Below are 24,007 nucleotides of genomic sequence, written 5' to 3'. Positions count from 1 at the left end.
CAATGTGTGGAACGTCGTGTTCCTGCTTGTCGCTGATTGGCTGCTTGTTTTAATCCTGCGCTGTGATTGGCGGACTGCCGCTCATGCGAGAGACGTCACTCCGGGGTCCAGTCTGGTCCAGCAGTCAGTCTGCAGCCGTTCAGAGTGGAGAGCGGCGCGGAGGGGACCACAACTCTCCGAGAACTGTGACACATCACTCACGGCACCGTTTTCCTCCTCAGACATCCACACCAGGTGAATAGTACAACTCCTGTCTGTCGCTGTCGAGGCGCGTCCGCCTTGTTTCGAGCTCTTTCGCGTCTCTCAGGACTTTCCGCGCGGTGTCGTCAGCGCCCCTGTGAATGTAACCTGCCAGCTAGCAGCGCTGCTATCCAGCTAATTCTGCCTGTCAAAACAACAGAGGAGCATAATCTGCTAGCCAGCGAGAGACCACGGCGTTTCTTTCTCTCCACAAGCCCTCATTCGTCATGTGGCGGCCGTATTGGAGGCATGTAGAGTCAGATATACCTGGTTGGGTCGCTGTCAGAATAAATACGCGCACTGTTAAAGAGTTATCTCGCTTCTTTTCGGTTGTGGGGCTCCTGTTAGCGGACTAGCCAGCTCGCTAGCTCGGTGTAAACAAACCATCCTCACCAGCTGCCGATGGAGCTGCAGTCCGCTCCTTATCTGCTATCACAGCTTGAACTGAACGTAAGGCGCTCGCGTTACATTTTTTCCTCCAAGCCAACGCTGCACAAGTCAAACCGCTGCTTTGTGCGTCTCTTTGGGCAAGAAGTGAAGAAATGATCGCTGTCAACAAGAAGGTAGTTTGTCTGGCTGGAGTTTTGGTTTTCTTTGTCTCGCTTGCTCGCTGCTGTTGTCCTCACTCCTGGGTACTCTGACTTTGTGGCTCAGTTTGCTGTTTGTTATTTATGCATTTTGCATGCAAATACAAGGTGCTGCAATTATGAGTAATTTATATAATCAGCTGACATTCTTCAGCTTCATTCATATAGTTGGGAAGTTGTTTGCTTTGTTGGCTAAGAAATCGACAACAGATAATAGAAGCCACATGCAGCCGTTTGTAACAGATTTGAAAGAAATCGTAAAAGTTTTCATGTCTTTTCATTGCGTTGCTTTTGTAACAAGAGACTAATTGTTCAACGCAGTAAATTTGTTTTAAATATTCAATGCTCTCATTGTCAGCAAGTATTATTGATGTACTGTTGTTGAGCATAAAATATGTATGTAAGCCTCAGATGGCTCCAACTAATTTCTCACAGTAAGCACTGTCAAACAGACTCAACTCTTCACACAACATTTAGAGCAATATTACATCTGACAGTGGTTTGTTTACCATCACAACTACACATACATTTCTTTCCATTGGTAAAGCAATGTTAAAAATTGATAGAAATATGGAATGAAAGGTTCTACTTTATTGAATTTATTGTTCTCTAGTGATATTTTGTATGTGCGCCCAACCCATGTCAGTGTTTTTCAGAGCATGAGGTCATCTCATAAATGATTCATGCTCAAAGCAGCTGATAGCCTGCTTTCTGTCTGGAACCCAAAATAAAAAAGACACAAAAACATCTCAGAAAATCTCACTGTTTTGATAACTTGATGATCACGGTGAGTTATTGTTCATTTTGATTTTAAACTACACTGGAACAAAGCTGAAAACACCCATCTTTAAACAGAATCACATGCTTTTTTTTATTGTCTGGGCTCTGCATGTCAGTGTATCTTCGTGTCTGAAATCGCATAAGAGATGCAAATACCTGAGTCACTTTTTTGAAATGTGCACTCTGTGCCCTGTGGAAACAGTGACGAACCTGAAATACCATTACCAGAGTTTAACAAATTTCATTTATTAGCGCCATGTCTCATACTTCATATAATCATCAAACCAGGGAAATTTGCAGTAATTTCCTGCTGGGAGATATTGATTTGCTATTACGTAAAAGAATGCATTTAGACTCATCCATTGCTTGAGTTGATGTGCACACTCACTCTCATGCTACCAGACAAGGCTATTGAGCTGTATGGCATCTTTTTTTTTTCTTTTTTTTTTTTTTACTGGAAGTACACCTCTCTAGAGAATTTAATGTAAAATGAAGTCAGTGTTTGACAGTGTGCCAGGCAGCAGAGCAGCTAAACATAGCTTCTAAGAATAGTGGATGGATCTTTGCAGCGTTGATTGATCATAACAGGGAGTCGCTGCTCTCTCTATTGCCTTGTTTTTTCTGTATTTACTTCTTTCACTTAATATTCTGAAAACCAAACTTTATGCATGCATATTGTTGGGTAAACAGAATAACAAACTTTTTGTATGAAAGCAATTTTCTGTTGTTGTTCCATAAATAGACATGTACAGACACAACAGCTCATAGTACGTTTGGATAACTCGTCCTCAGGGACAGTAAGCATCTTATATCCTAAACACTTAAGAGCGTTAACGGCATGAATGTAACATATACGACTCTGTGTGTGTGTGTGTAACTGCAAGATACATTACGTGCTTGCTTGGGCTTCAGTTTGTTTTTTATTCCTTTGGAATCTTAGATTGTATTTGTCAAATTAGTTATTTTTAATTCTTAATTTAATCAAATATGTCAATATTATATTAGTAGTTGTGTTACTGATCAATCACAATATATGTTAATAAATAGTTACACACATTTTCTCACTGGTTCAAGTGTTTTGAAACTGATTTTTTGTTGTTTTTCTTGTGAAAATGCAAAGTTAGTAGAAAAATATGACTGCTGGTGATTTGTCTTTACTCCGGTGATGTTTTGCAAACAGGTTTTGAACATAAATGCTGAATCAATGTTGTTAATGAACAAGTGGATTCACAGCACTTGTGCTCCTACAATTATCCACACACAGAACCTGCAAGCAGCAAACTGCTTCACGCTGCATCCTTTAAAAAGATCTTTAATAAAAAGACATAACCTGTGCAGATCAATTGTTTTTTACTGAAGGCACTAACTCACTTCCTCTTCCCATTTGGAGGAAGTTGAGGAGAAAACCTTGATGTGCTGATACCGGTGGTTCAGCAGCTCGGTTTTATCCCATCTTTATAGATTATTTTTATTTTGCTTTGGGTTACCACCCATTGCTGGAAAACCACCTCATTTGGTTTTTCTGAGCTGGCCAGCAGAGCCAGCAGCACACTGACCTTGTTGTGGTCTGCTGTGTGCGCAGCGGGATAGATGTAATGCGGTCGTTCTCAGAAACTGAGAGCAGTCTAGATGAATATCTTTGAAGGGCTATTTAGTCATAATTTGGCTTCAGTGTCCTGGAACATTTAGAAACTCTCCAGTAACTTGTCATACAGCGATTTTGACCTTTTCCATTCAGTTGCCAATGCTGTTTTTGGTCATGCTACCAGTCAGCTGTTAATAGCTGCAAAAAAGTTATAAGGTAGTGTAGTTGTAGTCTGAGTGGGTGTTTACAGGACATTTGTCTCATAATAAATTTTAATTGTGTGAGGCTCCATTTATGCAGTGATTTCTGCTCAAATTAACACACTCAGACAGAGCGAACCCCCTCCGTGTGTCGACGTCACCTTCTTTAAAAAAAAAAAAAAAAAAAAAAAAAGCTGTTCTTGTGTTGATTGTGTACTCTCACCTACCGTCACATCTGTCAGGTTTGGTGTGTGTGTACACTTGGTAGTATCTGTGCTGTGTGTATACTGTGAGGCAGGGAACAACAGTGTGAATGTGTGTGTGCGCCGGTTACATCACACTGGTCCTCTTTGTTTAGCTCTCTATCATAAGACTGCTGGCAGCCCTCATCAGAAACTCACTGCTGTAACAGGACTTGCGAGTCGCCGGCAGACACACACACACACACACACACACACACACACACACACACACACACACTGCTTACACAATTTCAAAATCATATGATAGTTTCAAGTGGTATAATACAATGAGCACTTCGATTGTTTACAAAAAAAAAATAGCATTGAAGATGGCAAGTGATATGGGAAATTGTATCAGACTAGATGGCACAATGCCGGGCATTATTTTTATCGGGAAGCTAACGCCGCCCACGTGAAGCTGCATGTAGGTTAAAGCAAAAACAAATTATTTGCACTGTAGCCCCCAGCTGTAACTGGAACCAGACGGTGGATCTGCGGTGCATTTCCAGCAATATTGTAGTTTGCTTGGTGTGTGTGCGTGTATTGGTCATGCTTAAGTGCAGGTCTCACTGCATCCACATGGTCTCAGTGAACAGTAAAAGCAGTCATGTGGTGTCAAACAGCAGGTTTAAATCACTATAAAGCTTCCCCACATACAAAGGGAGGCCTATTCACCTCCGCATTGCCACAGGAGCGCACGTAGCATAAAGCACAATGATGAAACACGCCAGGGAGCCAGGACTGACCAGTCAGACCTGTGTGATTATAGCAAACTTGATGAAGAAGCTGATATGTTTGCTGTATTAATTGCTTCAAAGAAAAAAGTGGAAGCAAACCATTGACATCAATGCTTCTTTCATCTATACCTCAGTAAGCAAGGTCAGGGGTTTAGGATGGTCACTGTTTGACTAGAGGAGAGTCTTCACTGACACAGAAAAATTCCTGAACTGATTAAAATACTCCCACTCCTGTCCGCTTCCAATCACTGTTTCTCATAATAGCTCACTTCATGAGTTAAAGATGTTTGTTTATTGGGAGTCGGGTTGTTGCAAAAGGGTGGAGAGTGCAACAGTCTAACAAAACATGACCAGGCAGACCAGACAGGGTCACTGAATTGTTCAAAGGCTATTGTGGGACTTTGGATTTATCTTGTGTAAGGACTTTTTGGCCCGTGGACCTCTGGATGTTATCTAAAATAAAGCTTCTGCTCCTCGTTAAGGGTAGCACGTCCATGATCATGATTCAGTCATGTGTTTTGTTTTTGTAATTCATGACCAAAAAAATGTATTTAATTCTATTTGTTCATATTTGACATTAAATCCACGTTTTACATTAAAACTAGGTTAGGATTTAAATAAACACGTCAAATTTACTCACCTCATAGATTTCTGTGGCATCTGGAAAGACCTGTTGCCGAAATGTTTTCCTGGGAAGAGACGAGATGGCATCAGTTTATCAGTTCAACCTCACTGTGACTTGTTTGAAACAGACAGACCTGCATAACCTGTTTTGTTTTTTCGCACTTTGTCACCTGCTGAATGTTTTACTTGAGAGGTCATTTCAAACTTAACAAGTTGTCCTGGTTCAGGGTTAAACGGGTGGTTGAGTGACTGTGCTCAGGTCGCGGGGCAGTAGCTGCTATAAAAGAAAACGGACATATTTAAGCTCTTATATTTTCTATATATTCCTATCACTAGCCAGCAAGGCTCTGAAACGACCCCCAGTCTGTATCCAAGTGTGAAATTTCCTTTTATTTCTGCAGTCGCTGGAGCAGCTCAGCACAGTACTCGCACTATGCTGTTTGACCTTTGTCCCACATCTGCTTTCTAATGAATGAAAGCAAAGAAAACGCTTTCTACCTTGATGTATTTTGAAACGTACAACTTCAGTGTGCCGTTCCACAAACCCCCACGCACTCGCGCAGTCCTGGGGCGTTTGTTGGACGTCTGACAAGCAAGTTGAGGTGATGCGGCGGAGCAGGTTTAGTCAGTCGCACTCTTTAAAGCATCTCTCTTTCAGTTTCTCGTTTTTATTTTGCAGAAGCGATTTTGCTTTCACACACTTTTTGTCCGCTGAGCTCACCCTCAACTTCCTCACGTCAGAGATTTTGTCTCCCTCTGCTTCCAAGATCAGTCATGTTTTGCTCATGGAAACCTTGAGCGTAGATTCACATCGCTGAGGTAACCTGCTAAATTTGTCTTTCTACTACAGAAAATTTAAAACTGAAATGACCGTGGTAGTTCGCAGTCTATCATTTGAATGGTTACGGCCATGACTGATGGGCCAGTTGACCTGAAAGTGAACATTCAGTTAACATTGTAAGAGCCAGAAATGGGTACTTGGTGTCTTTTTCATCCCATTTCCACTTTATATAATAGTGAGGTGTTCTGGATTCGTCCTTTAGCTTTCTTAAGAAGAAACTAAAGAAACCACAAGTATATAACAAGTATTAGGGAATGCTGGACACATGCTCATCAAGGATAACAAATCCTGACAACAACTCATTAATGAACTATTTAGCCTTATTTTCTCTTTACATGTCCTGAAAAAGGAGAAAAATGACATCTGGTGGTTGTTTACAAAACCAAGCAGCCGCATTTCTCAAAACTTCTAAATCTCATTCCTTCCTCGTGTTATCGCATGGGAGTTCAAAGTGCACGTACTGTCAGCTGCGGTGGAAACATGCGCTAGCAGTGTGATTAATAAACTCTGGGTCAAATCAATATCCAGATTAAAACTGCAATAGCAACCAGGTTTAAAGTTCAACAAAGTGTATTGATGATATAACTGCGGTCTTCCCATTGCTGGTTGATAATGTCAAGAGAATTAAAAATAAAAACCATAAGAAGTGAAATGCAGTGAGCATAGTGTGGGATCACTGCTGTTTAAAGGTGACAGTTAAGCACTGTGTTCATCGACAAGCCACAAGTCTTTTGATGGACTTGACCCTTGACCCTGAAGACTTATCTGACCAGGAAACATTGTTCCACTCTTCTTATACTTAATTTTGATGATTCAAGGTTTCAAGGTTTTGCTTGTTGATGCGTTCTGGGGTTTGTTTCTGTGCAGCCTCGGCTGTAACCAGTGGGCATTTGAGATACTTATGACTTTATGTCACGTTGAACATTCGGGTCATCCTCCTTTAAACTCTGGCCTTGATGACTCATCTTGGTCACGAGCAGCACCACACACACTCTTCTGTAACCCTAGAGATACTAGTGTGTGAAAATCATTTTAAGTCACAAGTTTGTGAAAATCGTATCGCTTTCAAATTCACATAAATCATCCTTTTTTCCTCAGCTGATGCTCAGTTTTACCCCAGCAGCTCATCTTCTGCGTGCCTCCAAAGTCTAAGCTTTGATCGGCTGATTAAATCCTTGTTTATTTTAAAGTCGTCAAACAGGCGTCCTCAGTGTTGTTGCAAGTGAGCGTATTTTTAAATACTGCTGACTATATGCAGTCATAATTGCTTGCTCTGTTTTATCTTTTCAGGGAGTGGGTGAAAAGCCTGGAGAAGTCGGTAGGCTTAGTTTCAATAAGAGGAAGTGTCGCTCAGAAGCACAGCAGTGCAGACTCCAAAGTGAGAGCCCGGATAAACGCTGTTCTGCATCCAGGTTTTTACCAGCGTGTCTCCAGCACGGCTCCTTCGGGCTGCTGCTGTTTTTGTCCTTTGTGTCCATCCCTCTGTGTCTCCCCGAGGTTGAAAAGTGTCACTCAGGGTCAGGTTTCTGAACAGATACAATGTGCCAAAAAGCCGGAGCAGATGGCAGAGCCGTATGTGTGGTTGTTTTGTTTCGTGGGGGGTTGAATGTGGAAAATAATTGAACCTCACACTGCGACTTTATTAGGGGAAAATGAGGGTGTTTACGACATTGCCAAGGCTTCTGTGTACAGAGGCGATCGTGATCTCTGATTTACTTGGCATGTAATATCTGGATGAGTCATCTTGCATCCTGTTGTCGCCAGACAGTGTGTGTCAGCCAGCCCTTCTCAGAACTGAAAACTTCTTTGTGGAGTCGTTTTCTGAGCTCAGGGAAGCCCCGATTGGTTTGGATGTGTTAAAAGGCCTTTTTTCTTCTCCGTTGAAATCGGTGTTTTTATCTCAACAAGGGGTCAGTCTGGACTTTTCTCTCTCTCTTGCTACTGTGACTCTACAGTCATTTTCTTTGTCGACTTTTTTTTAACCTTCGTATTTAATCAGTTATTGATTTTTACTAAGAAAAAATATATCTCACCCAAAAATTTATTCATGCAGATTTGTAAATGGGTTTTACTTCTTCACCTTTTGGCAGTCAGTCACGTTCCTCAATCGTTCACACACAAACACTCGTGGCAAGGGCCGCCATGCAAGTTGTTCACCCAACATCAATTGAAATCGAATGTTTCATCATGACAGAGAATGGACGGTTCGACTGCCCAGGAAAGGCATCAGTGTAATTTTTTTTTTTTTTTTTTTTGAAAATGGTCGATTTGGGAGAAATAGACAACAGTAATGGGAAGCGATTGATCCAACAATCTGCGACTACCGAAGTGTTTGATTTCGATTTGGAAACTCGCCCACTGGCCAACGCCTCAGTTCTGCTCAAACGGTCTTCATGATCATCTTCTGGGCATTTGAATAGTGTCACTATCAGCTGATCGATCTCACGGCTTTGAAGCTCTCATTTCCCTTTGGCTCTAATGATTTAGTCCTCTGGTCATTTTCTTTCTGCTGCTACACAACCCTTCATTCTCTCTCTTTTTTTTTTTTTTTCTTCAGCAGATGTCAATACTTTTTAACTGCTGTTTTTTTATGAACTTGCGTCGTCCAAGTGCAAATAATGTCCCCAGTGCTCTGTGTCGGGGGAAAAAAAAGAACCCTGGGATGCGTCAGTGCATGTGCACCTTTGTTTTTCTTCTCCCCCCCCTTGAGCATATCATGTTTGTCTTGGAGCGCAGTAACATGGTTTAGATGAAGCAGTGGTCCAGTGCTCGGGGATACGCTGACATCCTGTTGGCCCCCCCGGGGCGCTCTGTGTGTGTTTATGAAAGAAAACAGGGGAGAGAGAGGAACACATGGAGAGAAGCCAGATTGCAGCAGTCTGCTGATAGGAGTGTGCAGTGGCATTTCTCATCATTTCCACGTTAAAGATTTGGTTTGTGTTTGGAAACGTGGAAGCATTCAAATTGAGATGCACTGACCGTTCGGACAAATAACAAGAAATAAGGCTCACACTTGATGAAATTGTCTTTTTCCATTATTACGCTTTAATTTGAAAACACGGCTCTCCTGAATGTGGATTTATAATAAAACATTGATTTATAAGTTGGTCAATTCAGATCTTTATCTCAAAATTGTGAAGAAAACCAAACATCGTTACAACAACGTTGTAAAATAAAGTGATGTCATTCAGTGTGAAGCAGGAGAGTAACCACGTGGATAAACAGCGAGGTTTCGAGAGCGAGACGAGGAGAAACGGATGATACATTCTACTTCCTGTGTGTGTGTCTGTTGTTCCTGTCGTTGGCACCTCTCGTCGCTAAGCAACTCACCATGACAGCAAGTTGGCAGCTATTAATTGGCTGAAAGTGTCGGAAATGCAGTATTTTAAAGCCTTGATACGAACGGCGCAGCAACTTACATTTTTATTATTGTAAGTGTGACAAATATTCCCGATGTGTCTGCAGGACACTGTGTAGCTTCAGAAGGACTAAAGTTTGTGGCCTTTTTTCATTTCAAGGCCGTGTCTCTACTAATTATACTTTTAGCCTCGGCTGCCAGGTCTAAACAGATTATGAAGCCGTCCTAATGTGCTGGCCGGGATTCACTCGCAAAGATTGCATCTCTGCATTTAATATGTGGGTGGATATTTGTCACAAAACTTTAATGAAAAAAATTCTATTTATGTTTTAGCTACAATAATTCAGAAATGTTTCCACATGTATAATTTCTGTGAGATTTTTCTTATCAAAGCAAACAGACTTCTTATCTTTCTGTCCCGATCGGGCTTTTCTTTTCCAGACTTGTCAACTGAAGTTGTGAGACAAGAAATCAAGAGTCCAGCCTGAAGGTTTCAGCCTCTGTGGAGTCCAGGTCGGTCACCTGCAATATCAAACACCATGCAAGAGCAGCTCTGCTTCTGGTCCCTCCACTATCGTCATCTTAAACATTTATTTTTGTCTCCTCTGATCAGGTTTGGTCCCATCCTGATTGGCACCGCCACCTCCAGTCTTCCCTTCTGGTCCCATCTCAGTTCATCTTTAGTTTGTGGTGGAGGCCAGTCCAGCGATCCAAGCTGGACGGAGGAGAGACGAGTGGGGCCGAGGGCCCGGCCTTCGTGCTGCGACACAGGACTTCAAATCCAGTGGACCAGCAGGCGCCTACAGACCCCACAAGTCCTCGGGAAAAGGAAGACATGCCCAACTCAGGTTCTTCAGGCACTCACCTCAGCACCGCAGAGTGCCCCTCACACAATGGCGTGAGTATCGTACACACACACACACACACACACACTCGGTGTCATCTGGTCGGCTCAGTGTTGTGTTGGTGGTACAGGTCAACTGGTCACACGGTAAAAGTATCCTGCCAAAATACACACCCCTCCATCAATAATTAAAAGGAAGTTAGCAGGGGAGTGAAATGTTCCCATCGGGATATTTAGATAAGTACAAGTTTGATGTGAGTCACACAAAGACACAGGCACGCCAATGCAATCATGTAAAACGGTAATGAGGATTACGGCTTAATCGCTTGACCGCGGCCTGTTGCCTTGGTCTGTTTATGCTTCCTTTAGAAGTTCATGCATGTATCAAAGCCCTAATTTAACATTAAAGCATCGCTTCATTAAAGTTGAAGGGACTTCAGAGAGTTTGGGTGCACGGTTGCTTCTACTGTATAAAAGAGAAGAGGCGGTAAAATAACACTTGAACTGAAAAGTAGTGTAGTCACGTCTGGCCTGCAAAAAGGCACATTTAAACCTGGTTATATAAAAGTTCAGCTAAAGGAGCAAAAGATAAGACGAGTTCGCAGAAACATTCCGAAGAGAAAAGTAAACCTTTAATGTTTCATAATAGTGTAACCGGATGGCCTAAGCTGAGCTCGTTGTGTATTTAGTGCCTTGCTCGGGGGCACCTCAGAAATAGTTGCTGCAGGAGAAAGGAGCATTATGTAATCAATCCCTCCAGCAGCTTCTTCAGACTCGATTCTCCACAGTTGGATCATGAGGCTGTTTCCCGATGTTTGCAGCCTCCACCTCCTCCACTCCTCATCGACGTCCTCGCCACCTTCGAGGCTCTCCGGGCTCCTTGATGAGTCACTCCGTGCTCGAGTAATTAGCAGTGCATTGTGATGGGGGTCTGATGTTCACATTCAGTTCCACTCCGCGTTTATAAAGCGGTGCGTCTATTGAGCGTGTGCGAGACTCTCAACTCCCAAAATAGACCTGTTGGGGCTATTTACAAACGTCTTCCTGGAAAGAAAGCAAACACATTACCAAAAACCCCATATGATTAGCGTCCCATGAAGGCGGCCTGTCGGGCCGATCAAACAAATGCGGCTGACACGCTCCAACACTTGTCCCTTTTTTAGGCTGGCGCGTGTGTGTGCGTGTGTGTATACAGACATCGCCGCCGCCGCCGCGCCATTGTCCACTGTGAAAGGCAGCCTACTGAGCGCCGCCGAGCTGAAACACAATAGTGTTTGTGCGTGAGCGTGTGTTTTGTGTTTGGCCTTTTTACCTGCTGTAACGCGACACGGGACACCTGAGAAGGCGTCGGCGAACTCAGACTGGCTCCCAACACCCCACAGGCCACCTTTTGAATTTTTCAGCTTCTAGCGTGTTAAGCGTGCCGCCGCCTCCTGCCTGAAATGCAACTGTGTGGTATGGCTTTGGGGTTAGTACCACACATCCTGTTTTCTATCAGATCAAATCCGATGCCTCTCTGTTCTCTCCAAAAAACTTAGAACAATAGGGCTGCACAGCCTGACCCTGTTAATTTATTGTTACCAGTTTGATAATAAACAGATCGTTCTCGTTGCAAGTTATCCAGAAGTTGCCTTTCAAAACTTCAGCCGGCGTGTATTTCACATTGCATCAGTGAAAGCCCACATTCCGGTGTCATTTAAGTTTAATTAACTGTCTTTTCCAGATCATTTAATTGATTTCAGTTAATTAAGACTTGGAGGAACTTTGTCAGTGTTGGCGCCGTGTTGAGTCAGATCCAATTGAAACTTTGTCATGATGCACATAATGGAGATTAGGTTTGACTGCAGAGTAGATCCACCGGCTGATGAATAATCTGATCAAGTCAGAGGACATTATCCTGCTCTTTAAAGCTTTTGGTCCAAGAATAACAAACAACAACCAACGAGCGGGGAAACACAATCGGTCAGCCAAAATGACAGGCTTCATTACTGGCATGCACACGCACGACAACAAAAAAGGGAAATTCCAGCAGCAACAGTGTGCACGTACCAGTAAAACAGATTTTGGACCTTTGAGTGCTTTTGTGCATCCTCCCTTTGTGCTGGTGTTTGTTGCAGCTCAGCTTCTCAAATTAATGTAACTTCCTCGTATTGTACCTGTTATGCACCGGCATTAATTTATTCCCACGTTCTGATATAGTTATTAAGTATTAGCTCAGTGAAGAATGAAGCGACGCCCTTGATGCTACTCTGAAGCTCAACTGTTAGAAAAGGCCACTCTGTTCACTTGCGTCCAAGGTAAAGTCTACAGTTTTATACCCTCAGGATTATTTATAGGACGTCAAGGTAACTGTAAAACACTATATCAGTAGATAAAGGTTGAGAGAGCAGGAAAATAAAGCCTGACTTTTACCCTTATTTAGTGCCCTTTAGTTATTTAAAGTGGAGTTATCTCGCCGACGGCCTTGAAAGTGACGGCGCTTTAAAATGAACATTAAACATTTAACAAGTGAGATTAAAGATATGTTGGAAATATTCAATCAAACCAAGCATTTCAGAGTGTTACAAACTCTACAATTTTATGTAGCTATTACTATTCTATTGATTTTGATCAGTATTAGGAAAGTTTGGTTGTGTGTGTGTCGGTCAGGAGCCTCATAAAGCTCATATAGCAAAATAAAAAGTGCTCACATATGGATTTCTAAAATGGTTCATCTCTCTCGGTAGTACATAAACCCAGCTTGATGTCCGTTTTTTTGTACAAACACTTCCCAGCATCCTTGTTTTAAGCCCTCCGGCTCTGAACAGATTGATAAAAATCTGTGTCACTCTGTTTCGGTGCTAATGCGGATCCTCCACGCTCTCTTCGCACTCACGGACACGAACAGAGAGAGGATTCTGTGTCGTGGCGGCTGGAGAACAGCGTGTGCGCCTGTTTGGTCGTTGGAACATACCGTCTGTGTTAGAGGGTCGTTTTCCAAAACGTTATTGTCCCCAGAGAGCATTGTGCATGTGTGAGTCACATGTTGCATGTGTGCGCCTGTGCAGGGGTTATCGTGTACAAGGGTGAGCTCTTCCCTCTTTGGCCGGCTCCTCGTCCAGGACGCCGTCTCATTGGAGGCAGAGTTTGAGCTGCGATCCCATTGGCTGCCAGCGGTTTCCTCCACCCTTCCCTCCACCCTTACAGTCAGCATGTGACTTTGTTTACATTCAGTCTGAATTGCCAAGTCTCACTGAGAGATCGAGGGTTTTTTTCCCCGCCTTCGTGTCCGTTTTAGACTCATCGTCCACTCATTTTCCTCTGAATCAGTGAGGAGCCGCACATAGCTGAAGCATGAGTGTCTTGTGTCTCTGGTGGAAGTCATTAGCTGAAAGTACATACAGCATAGTTAATGAGTCTGAAAGAAGCCGGGTATGTATTTTTTATTGAGATAAGTGCGTGACAGAGGAGTAGATTTGTCTTCTGGGATTTTTAGGCAAAAAACGTCCTCGTTCTCATTTCAGTACGGCCGCAGCATGAGGTACACCCTGCATAAATTCTGCCCTCACAAAAAGTCATAATGTTCAGGTTTGCATGGAATTGCCAATAAGGTTTTATTCCAGCTGTAAATTTTCCAGGCTGCGTTATGCCAAACGATGTTTCCAATATTGTCCTGTTTTAATGTTGGTTAATGGACAGTTCAGAAATATTAGAAATACATCGTAGTCTGGGTCAATACCACTGTAAACAATAATCTGAATAATGAAGTTATAAATAAGTTAAAACCCATCAGATGACTCTGAACGTTATCGAATCTCTAGCTGAGCTGTTAAACAGGATCACATTAGTTCCTACAAACGGACCTAACAAAGTTACAGTCCGTGTTTAATCCACGCGGAGCCTCTTAACTCATGCACGAAGTATTAAAGCCCTCTCTGTTGTTATTTTTATTCCTGGCTGTATTTGATGTAAGAATTTTTCCTAAAGTACGTTTATCTGCCCTCTCAAAGGTCCAGAATGCAACACATATATTTTGATCCCAGATTAAAATAACAGTCACCTCAGCGCAGTGCTGAAACTCAGGGTGCGCCTGCAGCACCCTGATAACTGTATTTACCCTGCTTATCAGATGCGCACTGTCACTGTGCGACACACACACACACACACGCATGCACGTGCAATACCACGTTTGTGCACATTATTTAAAAATATCTATCAGCTTATACAGTGTTCACTTTAACTGAAAGGTTAAAAGTTAATAGTTTCAGTGGATTACAGTGGGGTTTTTTTTAATCAAGTAGCTTTAAGAATTGCATTTTCTGCCGTCAGATGGACAAATTAAGCAGCATACTGGTATCAGCTAAGAGTCGGGTGATACAGTCTCTCATATTTCATTGGAATTCATCCATCGTCCTCCTACATCCACAGTTTAACCAGATAACAGTTGCAGTGATCTTTTACCAAAATAAGCATGTTTTTGCTTAAGTTCTGAGGCCGACCGGACGCCTCCGGGGCGTTTTCCCGTGAAAAATCTGTTCCTGGAAAAGTGGGAACAGACCCGCGCTGGGATATGAAGGCGACTGTGGTGACTCATGCGCCTGCCAAGCAGAGTGCACTGACCTCCAGACTGTTTTAGTCATACATGATGAGCTGTTATTTAGTGAGCAGGGGATGGGATCTCATCTTTGACCACACACACACACACACACACACACACACACTCATGCAGAGCGAAATTCGAGTCCACAGCCCCTGCCCATAATGTCTTTCTGGAGACGGGGCAGCTGAGGTGAAGTCACGTGTGTGTGTATGTGTGTGTCCTAAGCACATTAGTGTGTTTGGGATACTCAGAATTTCCTTGAACATTAGCCTCTTTCGCGGTTACAAACCTGAATCTTCTCTGTAAGGTATTAGATCTGATTACTGCAACTTCAGCTGAGCAGTTGGCCGACAAACCCGCCGCATCACCTGCTGCTGAGCTTCAACACCGTTTCTTTTATACCCACTCGCGAGTTCGTCTGGAGACGCTGAACTGATTAAGGTTAAGAGGTGCTTTTTCGTTGTTGTTTTGTGTTGCCAGCTGTCATTTTCATTTTCGGCGTGCCTTCCCTGTGGGGAATGAACAGAAACCTCATGACTTCCTCTTCATAATCAAATGTGGCTCCGAGACAGTCAGATGATAACTAAAAGACAGGCGGAGCTCATTTTTGGCCTAGTTTTAAAGATTAAGACATGAAATCACTTGGTTGCAGGAGAGTATTCATGTGGAAAATAAAATTCTCCAAAATTTCAAACAACTAACTCACTAACTTACAGATTTTTTTTCATAACTCATACAGGATTTGACGTGTGGACTCACTGCTATAACTTCTAGACTATTTCTGTCTTTGTTAAATTTTCTAATATTTATTATTAATCGGACATCTCACAGATTTTTTTCAAAGAGGAAATTTCTGATTTTAAATTCCAGATTTTATTAGCGTCCCTGACTGGAAGTGTGAGCTGTTTCCACATGAGAGGAGCCGGAAAGCTCGGGGAGATCGATCAATCACATTCATCCTGTCTAATGAGTCAAAAGCCCTCTTATCAGCGTTATTACATTAAGGAACGTGAATGCCGCAGCTGGAATAAATTCATCATTAGCAAATGCAAAAAAAAAAAAAAAGCTGCTGAATTTCATGTGTTGATATGCCTGTGCGTGTGCATGTGCATGCCTGCAGGCGTGTGTGTATGTTAGAGTATGTCCTCATGCGTTATTTGGCTCTGTATTGTCTGTGCAGGTGTGTGTGTGTATGTGTGTGTACATATACAGTTTTTTCAAGCAAAGATTCACTGATGACATCTTGAATACATTTAAAGGACACCACACACACACACACACACACACACACACACACACACACACACACACACACACACACACACACACACACACACACACACACATCCATATAGTTATTCACACCCTTAAAGAATGACCTCATGGTGCACAGCCAGCCTTACAGCATCTGGATTGAAACCTACTTTTACATTTCATGCACACATGGACACACGTGAAAGGCTACTTCTGACACACACACACACACACACACACACACACACACACACACACGCACACGCACACGCACACACAGGCACACAAAGACCGCAGAGCTCACGTGACTATTTGGCAGTCACCCAGATACCCTCTGCTCACACAGGGTACTCAATCACCGACGCGCCCCCCACACACACACACTGAATCAATGTCAGGTGTCACCTTTATCTCGCCTCTGAAACACGGCGGATTTATGCGAACGTGGTTTTACAGTTTCTTGAGTTTGATGTGATTGAAAGTGTGCGTCTGTGTTTTTGTGTGTGTGTGTGTGTGTCCCTCCGTTACATTGCAGCAGACTGAGATTTGTCCTCATGCATGATTAAGCGCAGTCATTGCACTCCTAAGTGCTTTCCTACACACAGAAATGCAACACAAACAAACTAAAGATTTGAGGACTCAGAAAGTGAACCCCTGCACACACACACACACACACACACACACACACACACACACACACACACACACACACACAGACTCACACACACCATCAGGGACCTTGCTGTGTGGTGCATTTTGCTGCTGGGTCTTTAAAAATGGGTTAGTCATGCATTATAAATATATAACAGGACTTCTTTTTCTCTGTGTCTGCTGTTCTTATGTCTGTCTCCGTCTCGCTGCTCTTTTCTAATTTCCTCGCTCTCGACCCTCTTTTGTTTGCCTCTAACCTTCTCCTCTATCAGATGAGCGGGAAAAAAAAAACCAACAGTGTTGTGCGTGCGTGCATGCGTGTTCATTCAGTGTGTGTATGTGCATTTCAGCATGTGAGGAGTAAAATGTGAGTTTACTTCGATGCGTGTCGCGCTTTATCAATCGTTTCCACCTGATTCCTCGCACAGCATCCCTGCGTCCGTGTGCGCTGAGCTCGGTGTGTGCGAGTTTGTGTGTCAGTTGTGACGAGCGATTGTGTGTTTATCACAAAGCGTGAGCCATATTAATTCGGTCCCTGGCTCTCCAGCTGTGGCAGCTACTGCGCGAGATTGAATTTACACCGTCTGTCCAGCTCCGAAGGATGATTTATATATTTTTTTTAAAAAAAGAAAGTTGTTTCTTCAAACTGTGCTCTGCTTTCAGTTTTGATTGTTAAATTTTTAATAGGTGGGTTGTATGGCAGAGAGTTAGTCTTGGGAGCAAAAGTCATTTTTTGCAATTTAATCAGTTTTTACGGTTTGTTACGGTATCATTTCTTACTCCTTTCTTTTGGTCACATGTGCAGGTTATTAGCGTCTTAAGATTCAGGAGAACACAATAGCTTTGTGAGGAGAGCCAGAGGGATGATGCTCAAGGGTAATATCATTTGGGTTTAAGAACTCGTAAAGTAAAAAGTTTGATTGTTGCACCTTCGGGTCAAACAAGTGATCCAGTGAGGGAAAATTTACTATTTTGAGAACACAGTTTCTGATCAAACTACATGTGTAAACAGTGCGTGCATGTGTGTGTTCATCTCCTTTGCTTTGATTTTTAGAATGATCTCTGACTAGTGTCCTACTGCTTGAAAAAAGTAATAAAATTATGTGACATATGAAATCTGCTTCAACATAGATTACAGAAATGTATTCTTCATATTATATTGCTTTTATTTATTGTTCATTTTTTTTCTTTATTTGCACAAATGCCGCTTAGTTTTAAACCTGCAGGCTTCAAAAAGTGTTTAAGCTGCACAAATCACACCTAATAAACTTAATACTGGAGGGTACAAGTAGTCATTGCTCTGTTTTAAAGGCGCACAATTGGAAAAGACCAGGAATCAAGTTTTTGAAGACATTTCTTTTGTAAATTCTCCTCATAGTGACAGAAAACAGTTCAGATCATCACACAGATCTTTCAGATTACCGGGTGCATCGAGGCTATTTTCTTCAGTCCCAACATGATCGTCTTTGTGTTGTGATCAGTATTGTGATCAGGTCAACAGCTCGTTTTAGAAAGTGATCAATGATGAGCGATTAAGGAACTTCTCCCGTCAGGGTGAATCACATGGAAGCTCAGATCAATAATGGCTCACACATGCCTTCAGTACAAACCGCACACGTTCAAGTCAAAGGTCGCTTCTCGGAAAAAAACAAAGACAAGGTGTCATGAATCATCTAAAATCCTTTCTCTTTTATTTTCAGAGTGTTCCAGGGTGCAAAAAGGAGAAAAGAATGAACGAAGACGACGACAGAGGAGAAGAAGGAGCAGAGAGAGAAATGGAGGAAGAGGACGAGAGGAGTAGCGATGAAGGTTTCATGGGAATGACGCCGCTGCTGCAAGCCCACCACGCCATGGAGAGGATGGAGGAGTTTGTTCACAAGGTACCGACTGTAGAAAAGAAAAAAAAATTCAACCATCTTTACATCAGTTACTCGTCCTGGAAGCTGTTTTATAACAGCATCAGCCTATAAAGCCACATAATAAAAAGAATAATAAAACTGGAACAACAACAAAGATAAAGTTTAGTGTCCTCGGCAAACGTCACTTTCGTATTAAATGTGAACATGAGTCAAAGTGGAAACATCCAGGAAGCTGCAGAAGCAAGTCAGCTGTGTAAATCAGCCAATTCACTCGTGATTAAAGTGTTTTACAGGCTAGTTGAGGAGTGTGAAGTTCTCATAAGCCTGTAGGAGAGTCTGGCAGCCGAGTTGATGCAGTATTAATGAAAGCCAGGAGATGACCTCCTCTGTTTTGCCTCAAACTCTTTCAACTTTGCTGCCTGTCAGTGAAATATCGAGGCATTGGCACAAATGTGACGTAGATTTTAGACACGTGTGAACGCCGCAGCGACCCGAGCACATGGAGTCTGCTGAAATCATAACCGACAGGCTCTCCTTTGATACCGGAGCCGCTCTCTATAACCAGCTTCGCTTTATTTATTTACGCGGCTTGACCTCGATAGCGTTCACTCGACACCTCCGCTAGACACACACACACTCGTGACCACGTACTGTACTCCACACTCGCAGAAACACACACACACACACACACACCGTCTGAGGCGGTTCAGTAAACAAGCAGCTGCTCCTCATAAAGAACGTTTCTGTTTTATTACAAGTGATTTTCCTCCATTTGTACCCGCCTTCGGCTTCTTTTTCTAAACGTCAATGTCGCTGTGTGTTCGGCTAACCAATCAGGTGTGGGAGGGCCGGTGGCGCGTCATCCCCCACGACGTGCTCCCCGACTGGCTGAAGGACAACGACTTCCTGCTCCACGGCCACAGGCCGCCCATGCCTTCGTTCCGCGCCTGCTTCAAGAGCATCTTCAGAATCCACACGGAGACGGGGAACATCTGGACACACCTGCTAGGTACTGCCGTCACACTGCTTCCGCAAGAGCCATGGCTCTGTGTAAATTCTGTTTCTCACCCACTGGTGCGAGAGGGAAGTGCATTCAGTTTCACAAGAAGGAAGTTTAGATTAAAGCCGAATTCAACTGAAAAGAGATGCAACATTTCCAAGGAGGGCCTGACCGCCGTGAATCACACAAACAGGAAATAACGTCACACAAACACGAATGCGGAGGTGCGTCATCCAGCTGCTCACACAAAACCCCAAAGAGAAACAACAATAGAGAAATAGACGAAAAACGTTTCTGCTTGTTTTGATTAATAAAAAAACAAAACTTATTTATGATGATGTGGAAATGTTTCCAGACTTTGATTCATGGAAAAGTCTGATTTTTTCCTTCTTGAATCAATACTCAGTACTGCCTTAAATTCAACCATTTGTCTTTGTTTTATTGTTTTACTGTCTGTCCACGGTGTCTACAGCAGCCTTGGCATTCAGAGGCGAGAGGGAAATCCCACTTCCACTGATCCACAGTCTGTGAGCTGTAAACGAGCTCTCCACTCATCCCCGCTGTCTCTCTCTCTCTCTCTCTCTCTCTCTCTCTCCCTCCAGGCTGTTTGTTCTTCCTCTGTCTGGGTCTGATGTACATGTTCAGGCCCAACATGTCCTTCGTGGCGCCGTTCCAGGAGAAGGTGGTGATCGGGATGTTTTTCCTGGGAGCCATCCTCTGCCTCTCCTTCTCCTGGCTCTTCCACACTGTGTACTGCCACTCCGAGGGCGTGTCCAGAGTCTTCTCCAAGTAAGGCAGAACCGGCCGGTGAGTTTGGCGGCCGTGAGGCGCCGGCCCGCAGCTCTGACCCGTGTGTCCGTCTCCAGGCTGGACTACAGCGGGATCGCCTTCCTGATCATGGGCTCCTTCGTGCCGTGGCTGTACTACTCCTTCTACTGCTCGCCTCAGCCCTGCTTCATCTACCTGATCGTGGTGTGCATCCTGGGACTGGCCGCCATCACCGTCTCCCAGTGCGACTTCTTCGCCACGCCGCAGTACAGGGGCGTCCGAGCAGGTAGAGGGAAACGCTCCGGAACGCTCTCAGTAGATGTGATTAAAAGAAGCTCTCCGACTCGCTGACCCTTCCTCTGCGTCCAGGTGTGTTTGTGGGTCTGGGCCTGAGCGGCGTGGTGCCCACCCTGCACTTCGTCATCAGCGAGGGTCTCATCAAGGCCACCACCATCGGGCAGATGGGCTGGCTGCTGCTCATGGCCACGCTCTACATCACGGGGGCCTGCCTGTACGCCGCCCGCATCCCCGAGAGGTTCTTCCCCGGGAAGTGCGACATCTGGGTGAGTGTGTGAGGAACGCGGCGCGGCGCTCATATTTTATTACTCCTTATCTTTGTGATGTGGAGCAGTGACCTCAGTTCACTGCAGCTGGGTTTACTGTTTCATAATTTACAAGATTGTTAAGTCATCTCGTTAAATCTCACAGCATGATATCATGTGAAGACTTTTCTGGATTGGAGGAGGCGGTGCTTCCTGCTGTGTGTGTGTGTGTGTGTGTGTGTGTGTGTTCGTTACATAGCGTCACTGATGTTCGTCTCTTCAAAACTTTCTTCTTCTTTTTTTTTTCCCCCCTCACTCTCTTCCACAGTTCCACTCCCACCAGCTCTTCCACATCCTGGTGGTCGCTGGTGCCTTCGTTCACTTTCACGGCGTCTCCAACCTGCAGGAGTTCCGCTACACGGCGGGCGCAGGCTGCGCCGAGGATGGCGCCCTCTAACACACACACACACACATACCAACACACGCACACACACGCGTGCTGACTCGCTCGGTCACTGACATGCATCGTATGATGGTTTCTAATGAGCTGCACAGAACAACTGGCACATCAAGACACACACTCACACTCACACACACACACACACTCAGACCGAAGTGGCTTCGTCCTGCTGTTCACCTGTGTGTAATACACAGGACAGCCTCCCAGGGGGCGCTATTAAAACCAACTGACAGGTTGTTTTTTTTGTGCTCTCCGTCCCCCCTGTGTGTGTCCTGTGTCTGTCCCTCCTCCGAGACGTTTTACAAAAACCGTTTTTCAGACTTTTTTCTATTTTCTTTGGGAGGAGCCGAAACCCTCGAAGCCCTCCCGCCGATAATACTGAGTTTTTATTCTCCGAGGACGACTGAGAGTGGCTTTAAGAAACATTTTGGAGTGTTTTTTTTTTTTGTTTTGTTTTGTTTTTTTCCTGAATGCGTTCACTTTTCAGAACATTCAGATACAAAAAGAAAAGAGAGTGGAGAATGCTTTTGGATTTGCTTCCTTGATTGTTTGCGGGGGGAGACGGCGTGCCGGGAAACAGAGGGTCCCAAGAGTTACTTTAAAAAAAAAAGAAAAAGAAAAAAATAATTAAAAAGAACAAAAAGAAAAAACACTTTTCCATGTAAATAAGATTTCTAAATTTTGGGTTATAGATTTGTATGAAATATATATAAAACAAATAAAAAAAAATGTTGCAAATGGTGGGAGGAATAGATGAATATGTTTGAGGAGGAGGAGGAGATTCGTTGTGAGGTGAGAAATCCTGCAGTCCGACTGATGAACGGCACAACATCCCACTCGCGCCTGTTTCTTGTCTGCAGCTTCAGGTCAAAGGTGACAAATAAAAAGAGACACTTCAGGAGGAAAAGAAAACCTTCCAAATGGAAACGGCAGAGTTTCAGTCCTGACCTCAGATTCGCGACGTCGGAGCTTCACGTTAAAGACTAAAGTACAAGGATGGATTTGAACTTTCAGTGGAGGAATATTTAAATAGTTCATCTTCAATCTTTGATTTGAAACCTAATTCTTGATGTCAACTTTGTGTCGAGGCTATTTTTCTTTCTATAGATATTTAACATTTATTCACAAATATCCCCTCAGGGTTTATAACATGTCTATGTTGAATTCTTTTTTTTTTTTGATTGTGGCGTTCACTTTGATTCCAGGGGGGGTTTTCTGAGCTTGAATTGTTCTTTCAACTTTAATCTTGACTGTAATCACTATTTGGAGAAAAAAAAACTTGGTTTCATCATCTTGACTTAAAACATTTACCTTCATGTGATTTTATAAACCTTAAAAGTGACATTTTGATTGAAATTCTGACTTTAATCTCAAAAAATTGCCTCTTCATATCTTTAAAAGCAACTTTTTCACTTAACCGTTTGAATAAATCGGAACTTCAAATAATCTTAATTTTCTGACTTCAGTCTAAATCTGTAAATTTTTCAGTTTATTTTACAATTTGTGTTCCTGAAGCTGTGTTCAGTACCACTGTAGTATCAAATTCCTGGCCTGAAATCATCCTCCTTGTATTTTTTTCTCTTTCATGAGAGTTCACACAAATTAATCTCACTGAAATGTTCTTCTACCAAAATACTTAAATTGAGTTAAAGATGAGAATCTCCTCGATATGTAGCGGTTTTCCTCCCTTACTGTAAATCGTTGGGTGTGTCTGAAGCCACCACTTTATTTTTTCTATGCCATGCCCTTAAATTCCTTCAGAAGACGTCATCCAGATATTTTTTTATGGAATCGATTTGGGTCAAGCTGCAGGCTTTTGGTCCTCCTCCTCACCGTCGCACAGAACAAAGACGAGGCGCTTCTTTTTCTGCTTCCATTGAGTTTTATTTATCCGCTTGCTGATATCATTTATACTTCGAGCTTTAATTTCGCCTCTTTGTTTTTTGTTTTTTTTTTTTCTTTTCCTGTCAGTTTGTGTGTTCAGGTGATTTAAGGCGAGAGCAGAGAGTCTCTCGCCTTCAAAATAAAAGAAATAAGAAACAATATATCTACTTCAAGGGCTCTTGATCCGTCTCATACTGAGGCTTCGCTGGGAGATTCATACAAAGTGAACTTTCTCACTTCATGTTTTCTGGCAATACCAAAATCTCACCTCTGCACAATGGAAACACTCACACAGGTTCTATTTATTATCATAAATGATAATAAGAAACTCTCACTTTACATTCAGAGCTTTCTTTTCTTTCTTCTGCGATTGTTCGGAGCCGAGTTCCTAAACGGCAAGTTTTAACTGATCTTTGGTCTCCAGAAGAAAAAAAAAACCCCAACAACTTTTTTTTCATTGTCTCCATTGTTTTTTGTTTCAATTTTATCTGGTTTTTATTAATTTATTTCTCTTGGGGAGCGCATAGTGTCTGTTGAAGCACATGTTCCTGTTCTGATGGGAGTGTTTGATTGCAATAGACCTTTATATCTGCTGTATTGTTCTAATAAAAAAAAAAGAAAAACGTTTTTTTTTTTCTTGATTTGTCAGTACAAACACGACATATTTGCTCATCCACAACTCATTTGACTCATTTTTTAGGATTTCCCTTCCTTTTTCAGAAACAAATCCAGGTGAATTCTATTAAACGAAGCAGGTTTGATTGTCATGTCACTGTTTGATGTTCCACAGCTGAGAAGACAAAGACACAGAAACAAGATCTGAACATAAAAACCCCCTCACGATTTAACTACATGACTTAAACCGGGTTAATGGACTTTTACCTCGGAAGATTCAAAGCACTTTACAAGCAGTCACATTGACTCAGTGAGTCGGTCAATTTAAAGGTCAAAGACATTTTGACATTTAGAGAG

The 24,007-nt window shown here is 43.0% G+C and overlaps 1 protein-coding gene across 2 annotated transcripts; it reads left to right on the top strand.

The window, feature by feature from the left end:
* The first annotated feature begins 108 nt into the window (after positions 1-108).
* adipor2 (adiponectin receptor 2) lies at positions 109-23,658 on the top strand. 2 transcript variants are annotated; one of them, XM_030113468.1, is made up of 9 exons: positions 109-234; positions 9,636-9,707; positions 9,808-10,092; positions 18,223-18,402; positions 19,219-19,390; positions 19,984-20,170; positions 20,248-20,435; positions 20,519-20,712; positions 21,020-23,658. In XM_030113468.1, exons 3-9 carry the CDS (start codon positions 10,030-10,032, stop codon positions 21,146-21,148), a joined length of 1,113 nt encoding a protein of 370 aa, XP_029969328.1. In that variant the 5' UTR covers positions 109-234; positions 9,636-9,707; positions 9,808-10,029; the 3' UTR covers positions 21,149-23,658. The 2 variants fall into 2 exon arrangements, with proteins under 2 accessions (XP_029969328.1, XP_029969329.1); XM_030113469.1 differs by lacking the exon at positions 109-234 and adding an exon at positions 734-803 and having other exon boundaries at positions 21,020-21,148.
* Positions 23,659-24,007: the final 349 nt, after the last annotated feature.

This window comes from Salarias fasciatus, chromosome 17, assembly GCF_902148845.1.
Source record: "Salarias fasciatus chromosome 17, fSalaFa1.1, whole genome shotgun sequence".
Taxonomy (NCBI): domain Eukaryota; kingdom Metazoa; phylum Chordata; class Actinopteri; order Blenniiformes; family Blenniidae; genus Salarias; species Salarias fasciatus.
This window is presented reverse-complemented; position numbering and strand designations above follow the sequence as displayed.